Source organism: Ostrinia nubilalis, chromosome 20, assembly GCF_963855985.1.
Source record: "Ostrinia nubilalis chromosome 20, ilOstNubi1.1, whole genome shotgun sequence".
NCBI classification, from domain to species: Eukaryota; Metazoa; Arthropoda; class Insecta; order Lepidoptera; family Crambidae; genus Ostrinia; species Ostrinia nubilalis.
Genome location: NC_087107.1, coordinates 11007062 through 11028153, shown reverse-complemented (window position 1 = coordinate 11028153; position 21092 = coordinate 11007062). Strand labels below are relative to the sequence as shown.

Below are 21092 nucleotides of genomic sequence, written 5' to 3'. Positions count from 1 at the left end.
GCTACCGTTCGTAGTATAAAGATACCGGTTATTTTTATATTCCGCTCTAGGAAGAAGAGAATTAAAATGAAATCTTCAATTTGATGTGATCGTATTGTATTTGCGAACTCAAATGCATGGGTTTGAAAATTAGAATAACATGGATAAATGTGGATATTCAATTGTATTTCAATTCAGGTACATCACTATATAAAAACGTCAATTTGTCCAAATGACGTTGGCCGACTGACCGTCATCAATCAAATTGTCAGGGTGCGGAAACTTCCATACAACGGTCATCGAAGTGAAACTTGCTTCCAAACAGCGACATCGGTGAATAAATTCAAATACTTTTTAACTACCCTAAAACGCTCTAGATGTCGCTGCTCCTGTTTCCTTCATATTTTCATTTTTTTCTGAATTAAAATATATTTGAGAATATTGTTAATTACAATGTGAAAACTTTTTTTAAATGAAATTAATTTGTTTTAATTTAAAACTGAACGGTGACATTTTTTGTTATAATTTACATAATAGAGTAGTAGAAATTACTATTTAACATATGGCAACTTTGTTTTTCCTCCAAAATGGCCGGAGTTGTTTTTGTTGTGAAATGCATTCTTGTTTTCTTAGCCATCGTTTAAGTGTTCTGTGGCCCTATTAAAGTATTGAAGAGTCGTCGAGTCAAATTCAAGTTCATTCCTTCGTACCTGCTGCTGTTCTGGTTCATCGGAGTTTTGTTCGTTCCTTCGTGAATCGCGAAGAAACTTTCTGTTATGTTCACAAGTGATCTGAGTTTTCTCAATGTGCAAATGCTTTTTTAGTGTTGTTGAAAACTTTGCGAAAAGACGCTTTTGGTGTTTAATATTATGTGTGTTCATAAATAAAGTAAAATTATTAAATTCAAAAGTTTTTGTTTACTTATTTGCATTTCCATGTGCAATGTAGAATTTTTCCAAATCCATTGTTTTGAAAATAATACAATACGTACACCATAAAGATAAATATTTTCAAAATAATGGATTTGAAAAAATTCTACATTGTACATCATAAAAACAATAATTCTTTGAAGGTTATGAAGGCCTATGTGTGCGTGAACTGTGTGTATGTGTGCGTGGACTTTATGTACGTATGTGTGCGTGTACTATGTATGTATGTGAGCGTTATGTACGTAGGTTAAGTACAGGGAATTTAACACCAGGCTGTCAATTAGTAGGTTCAAAAATTTGACAGAGAGGGTTCTCTATTTCCTATGTATTACTTTTCTCTATGCAAATTGTGTGTCAAAATGGTCAATAAACAAATTGTTGCTGTTGTTTGATCCCTAGGAATACATTTAATTTATTTAATTACCTATGAGGAAGTTCAACTACATAAGAGAAAATCTGTGAAGAAATACTGCTGCTGCGTTCATCACAGCACAATGGACTTCACAAAAATATGTAGAGTGTGCCTTGATCAAAATAAGGAGACATTTGATATTTTCACAAGTTATTATGCAAAAAGAAAAACGTTGTACAGCGAAATGTTGTCTGATTGTACTAAAATTAAGGTAGGTGTAGTCATACATTTTGTTACTGTTCCAAATTCTGAAAAACCAGTATGTTGTTTACCCATTCTAGTTTATTTTTAGCCCAGCCTAGACGACGGACTGCCTCGGTTAATTTGTAAAGATTGCTGTAGGCAACTGAAACGCGCCTACGCCTTCAACCTCCAATGTGAAAACAGTGATGAGCAATTAAGAAAATATTTGAAAACTCCATGTAAATCTGAAGAAAAGTATGAGCCGAACCAGTTATTAGATGAGACCAAACACGTAGTAAATGATGGAGTTAAGAATGAAACCGGAGACGTATTGGATTTTCCGCCCATTAGAGACGAAGATATTTCATTTCCGCTAGATTCTGACTATAATCTGAAGGAAAATATAAAAATTGGTAAGTATTTGGCATTGCATTGCTTGTTACAATTTATATTCAGTAATTACTATAAGATATTCTTTATTACCTATTATAGAAACAGACTTCAAAGATGAAGCGGGTGATGGCTATGATGATGGAAGTACATGGGAAGCCGATGACAATGAGGTGCTACAAGATGCTGCATTTCGTATCAAAGTTAAAAAGAGAAAAGGTACCTATCACTTTTGTGGGGTACGCCCCACGGGTAGGGATATTCCGATACTAGTAAATACGAGTAGGTACTCGATACTTTTGATTCGATACCAAGTATTTATTGTATCGAATCAATTTTGCGATACATAATCGGTATCGAAACAAAAATACTTGGTATCGAATCGAATCAGCAAAACAACCGAAAACAATAAAAAAAACCGAGAACGCATCATACAGAACTGAGAGAGTAAAAACAGTCAGATAATTAGCTTTAATCGGTTACCGAGTTACCGGTATTCGTCGCGTGGCGGCGTGAGTGACGCGTTGTCTCGCGCTGGGCCAGCCGAATTCGTCCGACTTCAGCCGAGCCTGAGCCGAAAGCGAGAGAAGGAGACACCCGCACCCGCCCGCAAATCATCTCGCCATTCCGCCATTGTGAAAGTGTTAAGTGATTATTTACAAGTAATTTTATTAATTGTAATCATCAAATTCATCGGTTTATTCCAATGTTATCATGGCATAAACCGATAAATAAATAGTTGTTTGCTTCTCAATTTTGTTTAAATTATTGTCCTTCAGCGTTCATTGATAGCACCCTCAAAATAATAAAACAAAAATGAAAGTTCCAAAAAGTATCGATATCAGTAAGTATCGATACTTTAGGAGTACTTATTTAAGTAGTATCGAAAAAAGATTTGAGTATTATCGAAATGAGTAGGTATCGATACTTAGGTGGTATCGGAACATCCCTACCCACGGGTTACTGGAGTTGCGCCTGGGAGTTGTTGAAGGCTCGAAGAAGAAGCGCCCGATGCAGAGATATCGCTGTCTCTCTCTCGCCGGTGTTCACGTAGCGGGGTAGCGGGGAGGGGGTGTAGTGAAATAACAACCCCTTGTTTCTTGAGTGGGCTTGTACTGGCTGCTGTTGGCTTCTAGGGACTTCTTGTTTCTTAGTTGTTACTTCGTAGCTATCTTCAAGTGGACTGTGATTTTGGCTCGGACCACCGCTATATTTGGGCCCACCATGCCACTCTCCACTAGTGACGCCTACGCATTAATCTAACGCCGTATCGCGTGCCTCCGTGCGACAAGGACGGAGCGAGTGCGAGCGAGACGCAATACGGTGTGAGCGAGGGCCGCTAGTGGGAGTGAGACAACAAATGCTTGCTTTTTCTCTCGAAAAGGCAATACCGTAAAGCGATTACGGCTCTATTTCCGATATGTCTGTCTCTGTCCTCCGTCGGAGGGTGAGTACCTATTTTCCTACCTATGTCCCTTTCTAAATGAAGCCAACACCAACAACAAGTTAATTTATTTTCATATCCAAATACAATACAATTTACATGTTCAAATATCAAATAACGATTAATTATACACAATTAACAAATACAAAAAATAGACACAAACAATAAACACGATATAAAGACACAAATAAAAGACAATAGAACACAGTACAAATAAAATGACTTAACACAATCTTACAAGGATGTGAAGCTCAAGAAATTGATAGCGACATACAACAGAACACTATACAATTAAAAAAAATGACAGATAAAGATAACAATTGCCTACTTTTCTGGCCTAGCTTATCTTTATTGCACAAATAACATACATCTCTGTGTCTATTTCTAACGCTATTTCTTTATACATTGCAGGGTCTATTATAAGCTACGAAACGAATACAAAATACATTTATTTATATTTACATCTATTACGAACGTTCTGTACATTCTCCCGCCGTGCGTCGTGGTGAAGCCTCGTAGCCGCGACGCATCACTCCGTGGGAAGAACGTTCGCAGGCTCTGTCGTCGACTGCAGCACCACCAGCTTCTTCGTAGGTCGCCGTAGGATGCCGCCCTTGGTCTGCACGTCCACTGCTCGCACGATGTCATCGGGGCCGGGGTACGTAGCCACGATTCTCCCCAGCGGCCAGGTGTTGCGAGGCAGCGTGTTGTCGGCGATCAGGACGACGTCACCCAGCTGGACTGCAGGGCCCTTCCCATGGGGCTCCCGCCGGTGCTGGAGCTCGGGCAGATACTCTCGAAGCCATCTCGCCCAAAACATGTCGGCGAGGCGCTGCGCCGTCCGCCAACTCGCCTTGCCCAGGAGGTCTTGCGGGGAGGTCTCTCCCGCCGGTGGTGCGTGGGCTGGCCCCAACAGCAGGAAGTGGTTGGGGGTCAGCGTCTCCGGGTCTTGCGGGTCGACAGAGACGTGGGTGAGCGGACGGCTGTTCACCGTCATCTCAACCTCGGCGAGCAGGGTGGCGAGGGTCTCCTCGCTGGTCGGTCGGCTGTCCATCACGGCCGACAGGGCCGTCTTGACGGACCTCACTAAGCGCTCCCACGCTCCGCCCATGAAAGGAGCGCCGGGAGGGATGAAGCGCCAGGTTATCCTCCGCTTGGCCGCTTCCTCTTCTGTCGCGTTGTCGATAGCGCGCCGGAGCTCTCTCTCGGCGCCGTGGAGGTTGGTCCCGTTGTCGGACCAGATGGTTCTGGGACAGCCTCGTCTCGCGACGAACCGCCGCAGTGCCATCACCGCGGAGTCGGTGGTGAGTGATGCCGCCATCTCAAGGTGGACCGCACGCGTCGTGAGACACGTGAACAGGGCCACGTAGGTCTTCTTGGTGGCTCTCCCCACGGTGGTGAGCAGCGGCCCGAAGTAGTCGACGCCCGTGAAGGTGAAGGCGCGCTGATGGTGCGCGAGCCGACCGGCGGGATGGTCCCCGGTCGGGGGCGCAGGCGGCGCCCACCGTCGTCGGCGGCACGGCGTACACTGGTGCACGATGCTGCGTGCCGTCGGCCGAAGTCCCAGGATGTGGAACCTCTGCCGGCACTCGTTGATGGTGGCCTCCACCCCCTGGTGGTGACCGCTGCGATGCACGTGCCCGATGTACAGCCTTGCGATGTGGTGACGGCCGTCTAGGACAGGCGGCCGCTTTACCGCCTCCGGGACGTCTTCGGCTGCAGCTATACGGGTTTTGATGGTCAATAACCCGTCAACCAACTCCACTGCGATCTTGAATAACTTGCTATCTCGATTGACGCGTCGATGCTGGGACAGACAGTGGATCTCTTCTCTGAAACTGTCTTCCTGGCACGCGCGCACTATTAAATCTTCAGCCCGGATGAGGAGCTCTGCCGGGAGGGCCACGAACTTGTCTTCAGTCTGCTGTACTTCCTTCTTGTGACCGCGCCCTCTGGTGTCTCGTGACTGCTGCTTCCTCCAGGTGGGGTCTGCCACCTTGTTGGCCCGCGTCCGTGCGTAAGCAGCCTGCTTCGTTGTCGGCCTGCATCTGTCAACAAATTGCAGGACGCGAGCGGTGGTTCGCACAAACCTCTCCCACCTGGAGAACCGGTCGCACTGCGGGATCACTTCTAGCAGCTTTGTGGCTCTCCTGTCTATCAAATTTGCTCTTTCCTCCCCGGTGTCTTGCTGAATCTTCCTTTCTTCGGTTGGCCAGGTCGCTGGGTCGTCCCGCAGAAAACTGGGCCCGTTGAACCATCGATGCTCACTGTCGAAGTCCCTGGGCACGTCGCGCGTTCCGTCGTCCGCGACGTTCATCTTGGTGGGCACCCAGCGCCATTCCTCTATCTTGGTGTTTTCTTCAATCTCTGCTATACGGTGCGCCACAAACGGTTTGTAGGACCGTGCGCCCGTTCCTTTCGTTGCCTTTCCTTCTCGGGTGTAGTGCACTTTCTGTTCGGTGGTGCGATTGCACGCGCCGTGTAGCACCCAGCCGAGCGGTGTTAGTGAAGCGATAGGTTGGTGCCGCTTACCGATTCTCTGCTCCTGTGCGACGAGCAAGTGCCAGTTGTCCTGGCCGATCAATATTTGCGGCTGCGCACTATGTAGCACTACACTTTCTTGAATATCACTTAGATGTTCACATCTCACTATGTCTTCGAGTTTGACACTTTGCGGCGACAGCTTAAGATTCTGGATGGTGCGTGCTCGTATGCGGTGCTGCTTGCCCTGCCCGGACCGGTTCAGCGTGATGTTGAGCCTCCGGGACGCGGAGGTGTCCACCCGCGCACTCCCGATGGCCTCGATGTGTAGAGGTTCCCGCGGTCCGCGCAGGCCGGCTTGCTGCGCGAGATCTTCGTCAATAAGTGTCACCGTAGACCCGTCGTCGAGTAGTGCGTGCGTGTCTATTCTCTTGCGCGGGCCGCGTATCTGCACAGGCACTATTTTCAGGAAGGCTTGCGTGCCCTTCCCTGTCCACGTCGAACCTACCACTTCACTCGGCTCCTCACTCCTCTTGGAGTAGTGGAGCGTTCTATGATGCACATTTTCACACCCTTCTATGTTGCACTTGATCACTTTGCAGTTATGTCCACGCGCGCGGAATCGTAAACACCGAAAACACAATCGCTTTTCTTTCGCTAAGTCCCAGCGCTGCGATGTGTTCGAGTCTCTCCACTTTGCACATCCCGCGACACTGTGTCCCGTAGCACTGCACAAAACGCACTTTCTGTTTATATCACTATTTTCACGATCACTATTTTGCCGCTCACTGTTCTGTCTTTCACTATTTCGCCGCTCACTGTTCTGGCGTTCACTATATTGCCGTTCACTTTCACTATTATGACGTTCACTATTCACTGCCTCGTACTGTTGGGCGTTGAACGTTTTGTGGTTTCTGCGATTCGCCGCCGGCTCCGAAACCCCTTCCGGCTGCGCGTACGGACCGCAGATCTCCGCTTCGTGGTTCAGGAAGCGCGCCAACTTTTCTATGTCGGCCTCGTCGGTGGGCTGTCCTGCGGCGAAGTCGTACCACCGGTACTTCATGGCAGGCGGCAGCTTCTCCATTGTTAACTTCGCTATCTCGGGGTTGAGTAGGTACCGCTGCTTCCCGATGGTCTTCAGTGTGGCGACTATGTTCGTGACCCTGCTCGCAAATATGCACAAGTCACGTGGGCTGTCGGCGAGGCGCGGCAAGCTTCTAATTTTCTCCATTTCTGCGACAGCTATGGCGTCCGGCCTCCCGAATCTTGCCTCCAAAATCTTCATCACGTCGCGTGGGTTAGAGTTGTATATCAACAAACTCTCGACGGCTTCTCTTGCTCTCGACTTGAGGCTTCTGCGCAGGCGGGTGAGGTTCTCCAAGTCCGTGAACCCGCTCTGCGTCTCGAAGTACGCGGCCTTGAATGAAAGCCACTCGTGATGCGACCCCCCGAAGTATGGCAGCTCTGCGAACATCTTGCTGTTGTTGTTGTGCTGTCCGGAGCGGGCGGCCTGCGCTATGGCGCTGGCCAGCTCCGACAGGTCCACTTGGTGGTGGAGTGGCGCGGGCGCGCCGGCTCCCGCCGGTGCCTGAGGGACTTCTATGGCTTGAGGCCTTCTATCTTCTATGTCCCCCAGCGGTGGCGGTGGCTCCGGCGCTCTGTGCGGCTCGCTGGCGATGGCTAGGGGCGGCTCGGTGGCGATGGGCATGGGCGGCACACTGGTATCCAACCAGTTGTTCACCCGTGCGTTGTGGTCCGCTTCCTCCATCACCGTGTCCACGTCCTCTTCTGAGTCGCTGTCTGCTTCCAGGGCGGCCACCTTGGCGGCCGCAAGCTTCACTTGCAGTCGCAGTAGCTCCTCCCTGGCTTCCAGTAACTTGCGGGTGCGCTTCGATTTCTTCGTCGTTGCCGTCGATCTCGGCGGCGCTGCTGGCGCCGCGGGGCGCTCGAGCCGCGTCGGCCCCTGCTCCGCAGGGGGCGGCGACTCGGGCGACGATACTGGCCGGGTCCGTAGCTCAGCCTGGCGACGCTGCTCCTGCAGCGTTGGCTCTCCGGCTCCCGTTGCCGGCTGCGGCGGCCGCTGGTCTGTCCTCAGCGGCGGCTGCGCCGGCCCCAATGTTGACAGCGGCCGCTGGGCAGCTCTTCTCTGCTGCTCAGCCAGCGGCGGCTGCGCGGATGTGTGTGGCAGGGGCGCCTGCGTGCGCTCGCCCTGCCCCGGAGCGGCGCGCTGCACTGGCACGGTGCGCTGCGACGCCGTCGTCTCCGTCTGACTAGTCCCTTGTTCGTCCGCAACGGCAGTCGACATGGTGTACTCCGATGTACTCTCCGTGGCTCCGACTCTTGAACCTCCGCTGCGCGATCTTGTCACTGGCATTTTCTGTCTTCAATTCTTCCAAAGTTTCTTCAACAACCCGACGTAATCCGGCTTCGTCAAGGACCAAAATGTGGGGTACGCCCCACGGGTTACTGGAGTTGCGCCTGGGAGTTGTTGAAGGCTCGAAGAAGAAGCGCCCGATGCAGAGATATCGCTGTCTCTCTCTCGCCGGTGTTCACGTAGCGGGGTAGCGGGGAGGGGGTGTAGTGAAATAACAACCCCTTGTTTCTTGAGTGGGCTTGTACTGGCTGCTGTTGGCTTCTAGGGACTTCTTGTTTCTTAGTTGTTACTTCGTAGCTATCTTCAAGTGGACTGTGATTTTGGCTCGGACCACCGCTATATTTGGGCCCACCATGCCACTCTCCACTAGTGACGCCTACGCATTAATCTAACGCCGTATCGCGTGCCTCCGTGCGACAAGGACGGAGCGAGTGCGAGCGAGACGCAATACGGTGTGAGCGAGGGCCGCTAGTGGGAGTGAGACAACAAATGCTTGCTTTTTCTCTCGAAAAGGCAATACCGTAAAGCGATTACGGCTCTATTTCCGATATGTCTGTCTCTGTCCTCCGTCGGAGGGTGAGTACCTATTTTCCTACCTATGTCCCTTTCTAAATGAAGCCAACACCAACAACAAGTTAATTTATTTTCATATCCAAATACAATACAATTTACATGTTCAAATATCAAATAACGATTAATTATACACAATTAACAAATACAAAAAATAGACACAAACAATAAACACGATATAAAGACACAAATAAAAGACAATAGAACACAGTACAAATAAAATGACTTAACACAATCTTACAAGGATGTGAAGCTCAAGAAATTGATAGCGACATACAACAGAACACTATACAATTCAAAAAAATGACAGATAAAGATAACAATTGCCTACTTTTCTGGCCTAGCTTATCTTTATTGCACAAATAACATACATCTCTGTGTCTATTTCTAACGCTATTTCTTTATACATTGCAGGGTCTATTATAAGCTACGAAACGAATACAAAATACATTTATTTATATTTACATCTATTACGAACGTTCTGTACATTCTCCCGCCGTGCGTCGTGGTGAAGCCTCGTAGCCGCGACGCATCACTCCGTGGGAAGAACGTTCGCAGGCTCTGTCGTCGACTGCAGCACCACCAGCTTCTTCGTAGGTCGCCGTAGGATGCCGCCCTTGGTCTGCACGTCCACTGCTCGCACGATGTCATCGGGGCCGGGGTACGTAGCCACGATTCTCCCCAGCGGCCAGGTGTTGCGAGGCAGCGTGTTGTCGGCGATCAGGACGACGTCACCCAGCTGGACTGCAGGGCCCTTCCCATGGGGCTCCCGCCGGTGCTGGAGCTCGGGCAGATACTCTCGAAGCCATCTCGCCCAAAACATGTCGGCGAGGCGCTGCGCCGTCCGCCAACTCGCCTTGCCCAGGAGGTCTTGCGGGGAGGTCTCTCCCGCCGGTGGTGCGTGGGCTGGCCCCAACAGCAGGAAGTGGTTGGGGGTCAGCGTCTCCGGGTCTTGCGGGTCGACAGAGACGTGGGTGAGCGGACGGCTGTTCACCGTCATCTCAACCTCGGCGAGCAGGGTGGCGAGGGTCTCCTCGCTGGTCGGTCGGCTGTCCATCACGGCCGACAGGGCCGTCTTGACGGACCTCACTAAGCGCTCCCACGCTCCGCCCATGAAAGGAGCGCCGGGAGGGATGAAGCGCCAGGTTATCCTCCGCTTGGCCGCTTCCTCTTCTGTCGCGTTGTCGATAGCGCGCCGGAGCTCTCTCTCGGCGCCGTGGAGGTTGGTCCCGTTGTCGGACCAGATGGTTCTGGGACAGCCTCGTCTCGCGACGAACCGCCGCAGTGCCATCACCGCGGAGTCGGTGGTGAGTGATGCCGCCATCTCAAGGTGGACCGCACGCGTCGTGAGACACGTGAACAGGGCCACGTAGGTCTTCTTGGTGGCTCTCCCCACGGTGGTGAGCAGCGGCCCGAAGTAGTCGACGCCCGTGAAGGTGAAGGCGCGCTGATGGTGCGCGAGCCGACCGGCGGGATGGTCCCCGGTCGGGGGCGCAGGCGGCGCCCACCGTCGTCGGCGGCACGGCGTACACTGGTGCACGATGCTGCGTGCCGTCGGCCGAAGTCCCAGGATGTGGAACCTCTGCCGGCACTCGTTGATGGTGGCCTCCACCCCCTGGTGGTGACCGCTGCGATGCACGTGCCCGATGTACAGCCTTGCGATGTGGTGACGGCCGTCTAGGACAGGCGGCCGCTTTACCGCCTCCGGGACGTCTTCGGCTGCAGCTATACGGGTTTTGATGGTCAATAACCCGTCAACCAACTCCACTGCGATCTTGAATAACTTGCTATCTCGATTGACGCGTCGATGCTGGGACAGACAGTGGATCTCTTCTCTGAAACTGTCTTCCTGGCACGCGCGCACTATTAAATCTTCAGCCCGGATGAGGAGCTCTGCCGGGAGGGCCACGAACTTGTCTTCAGTCTGCTGTACTTCCTTCTTGTGACCGCGCCCTCTGGTGTCTCGTGACTGCTGCTTCCTCCAGGTGGGGTCTGCCACCTTGTTGGCCCGCGTCCGTGCGTAAGCAGCCTGCTTCGTTGTCGGCCTGCATCTGTCAACAAATTGCAGGACGCGAGCGGTGGTTCGCACAAACCTCTCCCACCTGGAGAACCGGTCGCACTGCGGGATCACTTCTAGCAGCTTTGTGGCTCTCCTGTCTATCAAATTTGCTCTTTCCTCCCCGGTGTCTTGCTGAATCTTCCTTTCTTCGGTTGGCCAGGTCGCTGGGTCGTCCCGCAGAAAACTGGGCCCGTTGAACCATCGATGCTCACTGTCGAAGTCCCTGGGCACGTCGCGCGTTCCGTCGTCCGCGACGTTCATCTTGGTGGGCACCCAGCGCCATTCCTCTATCTTGGTGTTTTCTTCAATCTCTGCTATACGGTGCGCCACAAACGGTTTGTAGGACCGTGCGCCCGTTCCTTTCGTTGCCTTTCCTTCTCGGGTGTAGTGCACTTTCTGTTCGGTGGTGCGATTGCACGCGCCGTGTAGCACCCAGCCGAGCGGTGTTAGTGAAGCGATAGGTTGGTGCCGCTTACCGATTCTCTGCTCCTGTGCGACGAGCAAGTGCCAGTTGTCCTGGCCGATCAATATTTGCGGCTGCGCACTATGTAGCACTACACTTTCTTGAATATCACTTAGATGTTCACATCTCACTATGTCTTCGAGTTTGACACTTTGCGGCGACAGCTTAAGATTCTGGATGGTGCGTGCTCGTATGCGGTGCTGCTTGCCCTGCCCGGACCGGTTCAGCGTGATGTTGAGCCTCCGGGACGCGGAGGTGTCCACCCGCGCACTCCCGATGGCCTCGATGTGTAGAGGTTCCCGCGGTCCGCGCAGGCCGGCTTGCTGCGCGAGATCTTCGTCAATAAGTGTCACCGTAGACCCGTCGTCGAGTAGTGCGTGCGTGTCTATTCTCTTGCGCGGGCCGCGTATCTGCACAGGCACTATTTTCAGGAAGGCTTGCGTGCCCTTCCCTGTCCACGTCGAACCTACCACTTCACTCGGCTCCTCACTCCTCTTGGAGTAGTGGAGCGTTCTATGATGCACATTTTCACACCCTTCTATGTTGCACTTGATCACTTTGCAGTTATGTCCACGCGCGCGGAATCGTAAACACCGAAAACACAATCGCTTTTCTTTCGCTAAGTCCCAGCGCTGCGATGTGTTCGAGTCTCTCCACTTTGCACATCCCGCGACACTGTGTCCCGTAGCACTGCACAAAACGCACTTTCTGTTTATATCACTATTTTCACGATCACTATTTTGCCGCTCACTGTTCTGTCTTTCACTATTTCGCCGCTCACTGTTCTGGCGTTCACTATATTGCCGTTCACTTTCACTATTATGACGTTCACTATTCACTGCCTCGTACTGTTGGGCGTTGAACGTTTTGTGGTTTCTGCGATTCGCCGCCGGCTCCGAAACCCCTTCCGGCTGCGCGTACGGACCGCAGATCTCCGCTTCGTGGTTCAGGAAGCGCGCCAACTTTTCTATGTCGGCCTCGTCGGTGGGCTGTCCTGCGGCGAAGTCGTACCACCGGTACTTCATGGCAGGCGGCAGCTTCTCCATTGTTAACTTCGCTATCTCGGGGTTGAGTAGGTACCGCTGCTTCCCGATGGTCTTCAGTGTGGCGACTATGTTCGTGACCCTGCTCGCAAATATGCACAAGTCACGTGGGCTGTCGGCGAGGCGCGGCAAGCTTCTAATTTTCTCCATTTCTGCGACAGCTATGGCGTCCGGCCTCCCGAATCTTGCCTCCAAAATCTTCATCACGTCGCGTGGGTTAGAGTTGTATATCAACAAACTCTCGACGGCTTCTCTTGCTCTCGACTTGAGGCTTCTGCGCAGGCGGGTGAGGTTCTCCAAGTCCGTGAACCCGCTCTGCGTCTCGAAGTACGCGGCCTTGAATGAAAGCCACTCGTGATGCGACCCCCCGAAGTATGGCAGCTCTGCGAACATCTTGCTGTTGTTGTTGTGCTGTCCGGAGCGGGCGGCCTGCGCTATGGCGCTGGCCAGCTCCGACAGGTCCACTTGGTGGTGGAGTGGCGCGGGCGCGCCGGCTCCCGCCGGTGCCTGAGGGACTTCTATGGCTTGAGGCCTTCTATCTTCTATGTCCCCCAGCGGTGGCGGTGGCTCCGGCGCTCTGTGCGGCTCGCTGGCGATGGCTAGGGGCGGCTCGGTGGCGATGGGCATGGGCGGCACACTGGTATCCAACCAGTTGTTCACCCGTGCGTTGTGGTCCGCTTCCTCCATCACCGTGTCCACGTCCTCTTCTGAGTCGCTGTCTGCTTCCAGGGCGGCCACCTTGGCGGCCGCAAGCTTCACTTGCAGTCGCAGTAGCTCCTCCCTGGCTTCCAGTAACTTGCGGGTGCGCTTCGATTTCTTCGTCGTTGCCGTCGATCTCGGCGGCGCTGCTGGCGCCGCGGGGCGCTCGAGCCGCGTCGGCCCCTGCTCCGCAGGGGGCGGCGACTCGGGCGACGATACTGGCCGGGTCCGTAGCTCAGCCTGGCGACGCTGCTCCTGCAGCGTTGGCTCTCCGGCTCCCGTTGCCGGCTGCGGCGGCCGCTGGTCTGTCCTCAGCGGCGGCTGCGCCGGCCCCAATGTTGACAGCGGCCGCTGGGCAGCTCTTCTCTGCTGCTCAGCCAGCGGCGGCTGCGCGGATGTGTGTGGCAGGGGCGCCTGCGTGCGCTCGCCCTGCCCCGGAGCGGCGCGCTGCACTGGCACGGTGCGCTGCGACGCCGTCGTCTCCGTCTGACTAGTCCCTTGTTCGTCCGCAACGGCAGTCGACATGGTGTACTCCGATGTACTCTCCGTGGCTCCGACTCTTGAACCTCCGCTGCGCGATCTTGTCACTGGCATTTTCTGTCTTCAATTCTTCCAAAGTTTCTTCAACAACCCGACGTAATCCGGCTTCGTCAAGGACCAAAATGTGGGGTACGCCCCACGGGTTACTGGAGTTGCGCCTGGGAGTTGTTGAAGGCTCGAAGAAGAAGCGCCCGATGCAGAGATATCGCTGTCTCTCTCTCGCCGGTGTTCACGTAGCGGGGTAGCGGGGAGGGGGTGTAGTGAAATAACAACCCCTTGTTTCTTGAGTGGGCTTGTACTGGCTGCTGTTGGCTTCTAGGGACTTCTTGTTTCTTAGTTGTTACTTCGTAGCTATCTTCAAGTGGACTGTGATTTTGGCTCGGACCACCGCTATATTTGGGCCCACCATGCCACTCTCCACTAGTGACGCCTACGCATTAATCTAACGCCGTATCGCGTGCCTCCGTGCGACAAGGACGGAGCGAGTGCGAGCGAGACGCAATACGGTGTGAGCGAGGGCCGCTAGTGGGAGTGAGACAACAAATGCTTGCTTTTTCTCTCGAAAAGGCAATACCGTAAAGCGATTACGGCTCTATTTCCGATATGTCTGTCTCTGTCCTCCGTCGGAGGGTGAGTACCTATTTTCCTACCTATGTCCCTTTCTAAATGAAGCCAACACCAACAACAAGTTAATTTATTTTCATATCCAAATACAATACAATTTACATGTTCAAATATCAAATAACGATTAATTATACACAATTAACAAATACAAAAAATAGACACAAACAATAAACACGATATAAAGACACAAATAAAAGACAATAGAACACAGTACAAATAAAATGACTTAACACAATCTTACAAGGATGTGAAGCTCAAGAAATTGATAGCGACATACAACAGAACACTATACAATTCAAAAAAATGACAGATAAAGATAACAATTGCCTACTTTTCTGGCCTAGCTTATCTTTATTGCACAAATAACATACATCTCTGTGTCTATTTCTAACGCTATTTCTTTATACATTGCAGGGTCTATTATAAGCTACGAAACGAATACAAAATACATTTATTTATATTTACATCTATTACGAACGTTCTGTACAACTTTCCTATTGGGTTTTATTTGAAAATATATTACAAAACAATAATATATTTCTTTTGTTATCTTAATTACCATTTAATGGCAATATCAATAAATTCCTGTAAATCTACTTTGCAGAGCCTAGCAATGATGATGAAAAACCAAAGAAGAAAAGGGGACGAAAAAAAATTGGTGAGTCTTCAAAGTCAATTAGAATAGATAATTATTATTGCTGTTTAGGATGAATACTTAGAAATTAAAGGTAATGTTTGCCAAATGATATCTGTAAGCCAGCATCATGGACATTCTTGGATTAACATGATGATGATTGAGCAATAAACATTCATTTCTCCAATATTAATAACTAATATTGGAGAAATGAATGTTTATTGCTTCCATAATGTAGGTTGATGATACCATCACCGTTATTGATCATTATAGATGGATACTCTTAGGCGCTACAAATAAAACGAGAGATATTATGTTGTTTAAAGATTTAATTTAATTTTTCCAGAGAAAGCGGAAGGTGCTGATATCCTGCCAGAGAGCAAACTGCCTCACCAGTGCGACATATGCGGCAAGTTCCTCAGCACTCGTAGCAACCTAAAAGCGCACAAGATATGCCACACCGACCTCAGACCGTATAAGTGCGGCGACTGCCCGGCTACTTTCAGGTAACTTGTGAAGTTTTCTGAGTATGAAATGTATTTGTTTATTTTTCGCACTACTTACATATTTTAAGCTGCAAAAAAATTTAATGCTATTCTCTTCATTTCGTTTTATGTAACCTAAATTTAAGTTTTGTCGAATTATTATTTGTCTGTCACTCACTAGTATACATGTAAATTATATGAACTGTGGTGTTAGGCCTTAATTACCTACATCCAGATCATAATTTGATCTTTTTTAAATTAATTAACAGTAGTTGAGTTCCTGACCTGCCTGACACAGTTGTAATAAGTAGGGTTTTTTTTTACTTATTTGTTACATTGCACTATTCAAAATAACTAATAGTAAGCTACTATAATAATATGCCGACAGCACAAAATCTGTGTGCTATAAACTTACCACTCGGTTTACTGCCAGTTATATCTAAACATGTAAGACTAATCGGTGGTATAATTTGTGGTCCAGAGGCCACAGCGCCTTGTTCCAGCACCGCAAGCTGCACACGGGCGAGACGCCGTACCACTGCGAGTACTGCCCCAAGCAGTTCCGGCGCCGCACCGGGCTCGTCAACCACATCCGCATGCACACTGGTTCGTTGTTACATGTTAGTTACTGTGGTATCGTCTGCAGAGGCCACAGCGCCTTGTTCCGGCACCGCAAGCTGCACCGGGCTCGTCAACCACATCCGCATGCACACTGGTTCGTTGTTACATGTTAGTTACTGTGGTATCGTCTGCAGAGGCCACAGCGCCTTGTTCCGGCACCGCAAGCTGCACACGGGCGAGACGCCGTACCACTGCGAGTACTGCCCCAAGCAGTTCCGGCGCCGCACCGGGCTCGTCAACCACATCCGCATGCACACTGGTTCGTTGTTACATGTTAGTTACTGTGGTATCGTCTGCAGAGGCCACAGCGCCTTGTTCCGGCACCGCAAGCTGCACACGGGCGAGACGCCGTACCACTGCGAGTACTGCCCCAAGCAGTTCCGGCGCCGCACCGGGCTCGTCAACCACATCCGCATGCACACTGGTTCGTTGTTACATGTTAGTTACTGTGGTATCGTCTGCAGAGGCCACAGCGCCTTGTTCCGGCACCGCAAGCTGCACCGGGCTCGTCAACCACATCCGCATGCACACTGGTTCGTTGTTACATGTTAGTTACTGTGGTATCGTCTGCAGAGGCCACAGCGCCTTGTTCCGGCACCGCAAGCTGCACACGGGCGAGACGCCGTACCACTGCGAGTACTGCCCCAAGCAGTTCCGGCGCCGCACCGGGCTCGTCAACCACATCCGCATGCACACTGGTTCGTTGTTACATGTCAGTTACTGTGGTATCGTCTGCAGAGGCCACAGCGCCTTGTTCCGGCACCGCAAGCTGCACACGGGCGAGACGCCGTACCACTGCGAGTACTGCCCCAAGCAGTTCCGGCGCCGCACCGGGCTCGTCAACCACATCCGCATGCACACTGGTTCGTTGTTACATGTTAGTTACTGTGGTATCGTCTGCAGAGGCCACAGCGCCTTGTTCCGGCACCGCAAGCTGCACCGGGCTCGTCAACCACATCCGCATGCACACTGGTTCGTTGTTACATGTCAGTTACTGTGGTATCGTCTGCAGAGGCCACAGCGCCTTGTTCCGGCACCGCAAGCTGCACACGGGCGAGACGCCGTACCACTGCGAGTACTGCCCCAAGCAGTTCCGGCGCCGCACCGGGCTCGTCAACCACATCCGCATGCACACTGGTTCGTTGTTACATGTTAGTTACTGTGGTATCGTCTGCAGAGGCCACAGCGCCTTGTTCCGGCACCGCAAGCTGCACACGGGCGAGACGCCGTACCACTGCGAGTACTGCCCCAAGCAGTTCCGGCGCCGCACCGGGCTCGTCAACCACATCCGCATGCACACTGGTTCGTTGTTACATGTCAGTTACTGTGGTATCGTCTGCAGAGGCCACAGCGCCTTGTTCCGGCACCGCAAGCTGCACACGGGCGAGACGCCGTACCACTGCGAGTACTGCCCCAAGCAGTTCCGGCGCCGCACCGGGCTCGTCAACCACATCCGCATGCACACTGGTTCGTTGTTACATGTCAGTTACTGTGGTATCGTCTGCAGAGGCCACAGCGCCTTGTTCCGGCACCGCAAGCTGCACCGGGCTCGTCAACCACATCCGCATGCACACTGGTTCGTTGTTACATGTCAGTTACTGTGGTATCGTCTGCAGAGGCCACAGCGCCTTGTTCCGGCACCGCAAGCTGCACCGGGCTCGTCAACCACATCCGCATGCACACTGGTTCGTTGTTACATGTCAGTTACTGTGGTATCGTCTGCAGAGGCCACAGCGCCTTGTTCCGGCACCGCAAGCTGCACCGGGCTCGTCAACCACATCCGCATGCACACTGGTTCGTTGTTACATGTCAGTTACTGTGGTATCGTCTGCAGAGGCCACAGCGCCTTGTTCCGGCACCGCAAGCTGCACACGGGCGAGACGCCGTACCACTGCGAGTACTGCCCCAAGCAGTTCCGGCGCCGCACCGGGCTCGTCAACCACATCCGCATGCACACTGGTTCGTTGTTACATGTCAGTTACTGTGGTATCGTCTGCAGAGGCCACAGCGCCTTGTTCCGGCACCGCAAGCTGCACACGGGCGAGACGCCGTACCACTGCGAGTACTGCCCCAAGCAGTTCCGGCGCCGCACCGGGCTCGTCAACCACATCCGCATGCACACTGGTTCGTTGTTACATGTTAGTTACTGTGGTATCGTCTGCAGTCTTCGTCTAATCTTTCCTTATACAAAAAGAATGCTTAAAACTGCCCCTTGATTTATTAATCTGTACTTTGTAACCTGTTTTGAGACAAAACAATAAATTCTATTCTATTTTACTGTTTCTAAAACGAACTGCAATTTTTTGAGACGGTATTTTTTAAATAATTGATTTGTAAAATTCCTTAGAATCTACTGCCCGTAATACTTCTGATGCAGTTTCTTATTTTGAAGGATTGCTGAAAGTGCCAATCTTGTAGATATTTTTATTTTCTGAGACTATCGGATGATTCGGCGTCTCATTGTATAAATAGATCTACCAAATAGTACTGACATGTTATTATTACTGTCAGGGAATGACCCTAAGTCCTAAAGAAAATAGTAACGTTTGAAAGCAAATACTTATAGAATACTTTTTGCGAATATTTCAGGCGAAAAGCTATACAGCTGTGATATTTGCTTCAAGACGTTCGTGCAGAGCGCGCAACTGTCGATACACATCAAGCGGCACAAGGGCGACAAGTCATTTTTGTGCCAGGACTGCGGGAAAGGTAATTTTGGTCTCTGTTGGCCTTACTTGAAGTTAAGAAATACATTATATCGTTCTTATTACAGCTTTAAGATGCCTTTAAGACGTCTGTACACCTATGCGTATATCTCAAGCTTGGTTCTATTGTTCTTATGGTGCGTCCAGACTGGGCGAACGGGCTCGCGCGGCACGCTGGTCATCCTGCTCACCCTGCTATTGAGTGAGCAGGATGTCGAGTTTGCCGCGCGAGCCCGTTCGCCCAGTCTGGATGCACCATTATAGTAATCCAAAACAAAACTGGCTAATACATTCTTTACTTTTGCTGTAACGTACATCAAACCGTCATCCGCCGCGTGGTGTGCTAGAAAAGAACTATCTCACTATAGCTATCTAAATTTGTAGTTTTGACAGTCTTGCAAACGGACAATTAGCTCAAAACGTCTAATTTTATTTACCTGGATGCGGGCAGCGCAAGTCCGGTCGTTATGAAAATACTTGGGAGAGGCCTTTGTTCAGCAGGGTCATTTGGTGGAAACGAGTCTAATTTTAAAGTGCCCTAAACCCTATGAAGCCTTGTTGTTGATAACCATGTCCGCATTTTTCAGGGTTCCCCATCAAAGCGGATCTCAAAGTGCACCAGCGGATCCACAACGGAGAGAAACCCTACGCGTGCCACCTTTGCACTAAGACCTTCGCCACCTCGGGCAACCTGTCCATACACGTGCGGATACATAACAAGGAAGTTAGGTTGGTATACGTACATAATACTTTACCACGATCCTGGGTAAAAAGCAAGAGTTCGAGTCCGCTAGTTAGCTTATTCATAAACTAGCGGCCCGCCCCGGCTTCGCACGGGTGCAGTGGAATTTCCCGGCTTTTCTTTTCTTTAATATGCATGTTTTATACCTATAAACCTTCCTCTTGAGTCACTCTATCTATTGAAAAAAAACCACATCAGAATCCGTTGCGTAGTTCTAAAGATCTAAGCATACATAGGGACACACAGCCCGATTCATTAATACTTCGATAGAATTTTAATGTAGATCAATAACAAGATTAAATCTCTCTAAACTATTCTACTCCATCCTTTCAGATACAACTGCAAAATTTGTCAACGCGGCTTCGTCACGTGCAGCGCTTACAACGTCCACCTAAAACGACATAAAGGTCAAAGGGACTACCACTGCGAATGCGGCAAGACATTCTACACATCTTCAGCCTTAAAACAACATAAAGTAGTCCACACTGGTGAAAAGAAGTACCAATGCAAAATATGCGAAAGAAAATTCACGCAAACAAGCCATCTCAGCAGACATTTTAAGCGGGACCACATTAAACCAAACGCCCCGGTGCCATCTTCGGACTTTTATAAAATAGTCATTCAGGAGGGCAACAAAATCATGAATGTTTTCGACGATGTGACTAGGAAAATTACTGTGAACACCGGCGTGAAGTGCGAAGGATCATAGTGAATGGTAAAAACGTACAAATTATTGTTAAAACTGACTGTTGTGATTGTGCAATTCACCCTTCGAAATAGGGCTGCATAAATAAGCCTGTATTTTTTCAATGAAAAGAAAAAGATTAATGTCAATTCGGCACCATTCAAAATGGCTCTTATGTTTCTCTGATTTAATTTTTGGTTGATATTAACCATATTAGATTACTTTATAATTTAATCTTTTGTCACACTGTTGGGCAAGTATTTTACATTACAGACTCCTCCAGTATTTCTAGTATTTGGCGTGGTCGTATAGTCTCGCCACGCTTCTACATTATTGTTTTTGTACTTTACAAGTGACTTAAAGAACAATACTCAATGTGCAATACTCACGAAACTGATAAGTATTAGGTTTGTATTACTTATGGTCTCAACAAAAAAATGTTACAAAAATACTTTAATTTATCAAATTAATAGGGCAATAATTATTCGCATTTTTGGTATTGTAATTTAATTTAATAATTTTAACAACGGGATAAAAAATGTAAAGCTATCCCGAAATGTTATTTTTAAGTTACCAACAGTGAGACTGCATAATACTGCGTACGCGCACCTTGGTGATTTACCCATATTCTCATTTTAGTTTTCTATTAGGTAAATTACTTTGTATTTATTAAAATTAAATTTTTAATACTTATTATTTATGTTTTTAGTGTATTCTTAAAGTGAAAATAAACTCGCCATATTTTAAAATAATGTTCCTTTATTTGTTACTATAACGCATTTATCTAACGTTGTTGTTTGTTGTTGTTGCTGTCGCGCTCGCACACTCACTGCGGGCGCCCGTCGCACAGTCGCGACAGCAATATAATTACGCGCGAGCGATAAGGATGGGTAGCTTGGGGTCATTGGACAAAATTCTACGTCCTCACAGACCGGGCATCGAAAATAACACAACCTCGGAGATGACATAGTAAATATCATAGAGGAATTTTGAATTTTATCCCCGTAGACATAAGAATTCAACTAATTTT

The 21092-nt window shown here is 50.0% G+C and overlaps 2 protein-coding genes across 2 annotated transcripts; both read left to right on the top strand.

Annotated features, from left to right (window-relative positions):
* The first annotated feature begins 1257 nt into the window (after nucleotides 1-1257).
* LOC135081650 (zinc finger protein 675-like) lies at nucleotides 1258-16862 on the top strand. The gene is made up of 6 exons (XM_063976407.1): nucleotides 1258-1531; nucleotides 1613-1916; nucleotides 1996-2112; nucleotides 14795-14848; nucleotides 15171-15330; nucleotides 15791-16862. Exons 1-6 carry the CDS (start codon nucleotides 1403-1405, stop codon nucleotides 16041-16043), a joined length of 1017 nt encoding a protein of 338 aa, XP_063832477.1. The 5' UTR covers nucleotides 1258-1402; the 3' UTR covers nucleotides 16044-16862.
* LOC135081897 (zinc finger protein 850-like) lies at nucleotides 16476-18841 on the top strand. The gene is made up of 3 exons (XM_063976679.1): nucleotides 16476-18054; nucleotides 18520-18639; nucleotides 18783-18841. Exons 1-3 carry the CDS (start codon nucleotides 16476-16478, stop codon nucleotides 18839-18841), a joined length of 1758 nt encoding a protein of 585 aa, XP_063832749.1.
* The last annotated feature ends 2251 nt before the right edge of the window (nucleotides 18842-21092 follow it).

Excerpts from the sequence above, each read along its gene's own strand:
- LOC135081650 (XM_063976407.1), top strand. The coding sequence starts at position 1,403 with ATGGACTTCACAAAAATATGTAGAGTGTGCCTTGATCAAAATAAGGAG. Across the intron at positions 1,917-1,995 it reads GAAGGAAAATATAAAAATTG|AAACAGACTTCAAAGATGAA; the intron begins GTAAGTATTTGG and ends TACCTATTATAG. Across the intron at positions 15,331-15,790 it reads GACTGCCCGGCTACTTTCAG|AGGCCACAGCGCCTTGTTCC; the intron begins GTAACTTGTGAA and ends TTTGTGGTCCAG.
- LOC135081897 (XM_063976679.1), top strand. The coding sequence starts at position 16,476 with ATGTTAGTTACTGTGGTATCGTCTGCAGAGGCCACAGCGCCTTGTTCC. Across the intron at positions 18,055-18,519 it reads CCACATCCGCATGCACACTG|GCGAAAAGCTATACAGCTGT; the intron begins GTTCGTTGTTAC and ends CGAATATTTCAG. Across the intron at positions 18,640-18,782 it reads GTGCCAGGACTGCGGGAAAG|ACTGGGCGAACGGGCTCGCG; the intron begins GTAATTTTGGTC and ends TGGTGCGTCCAG.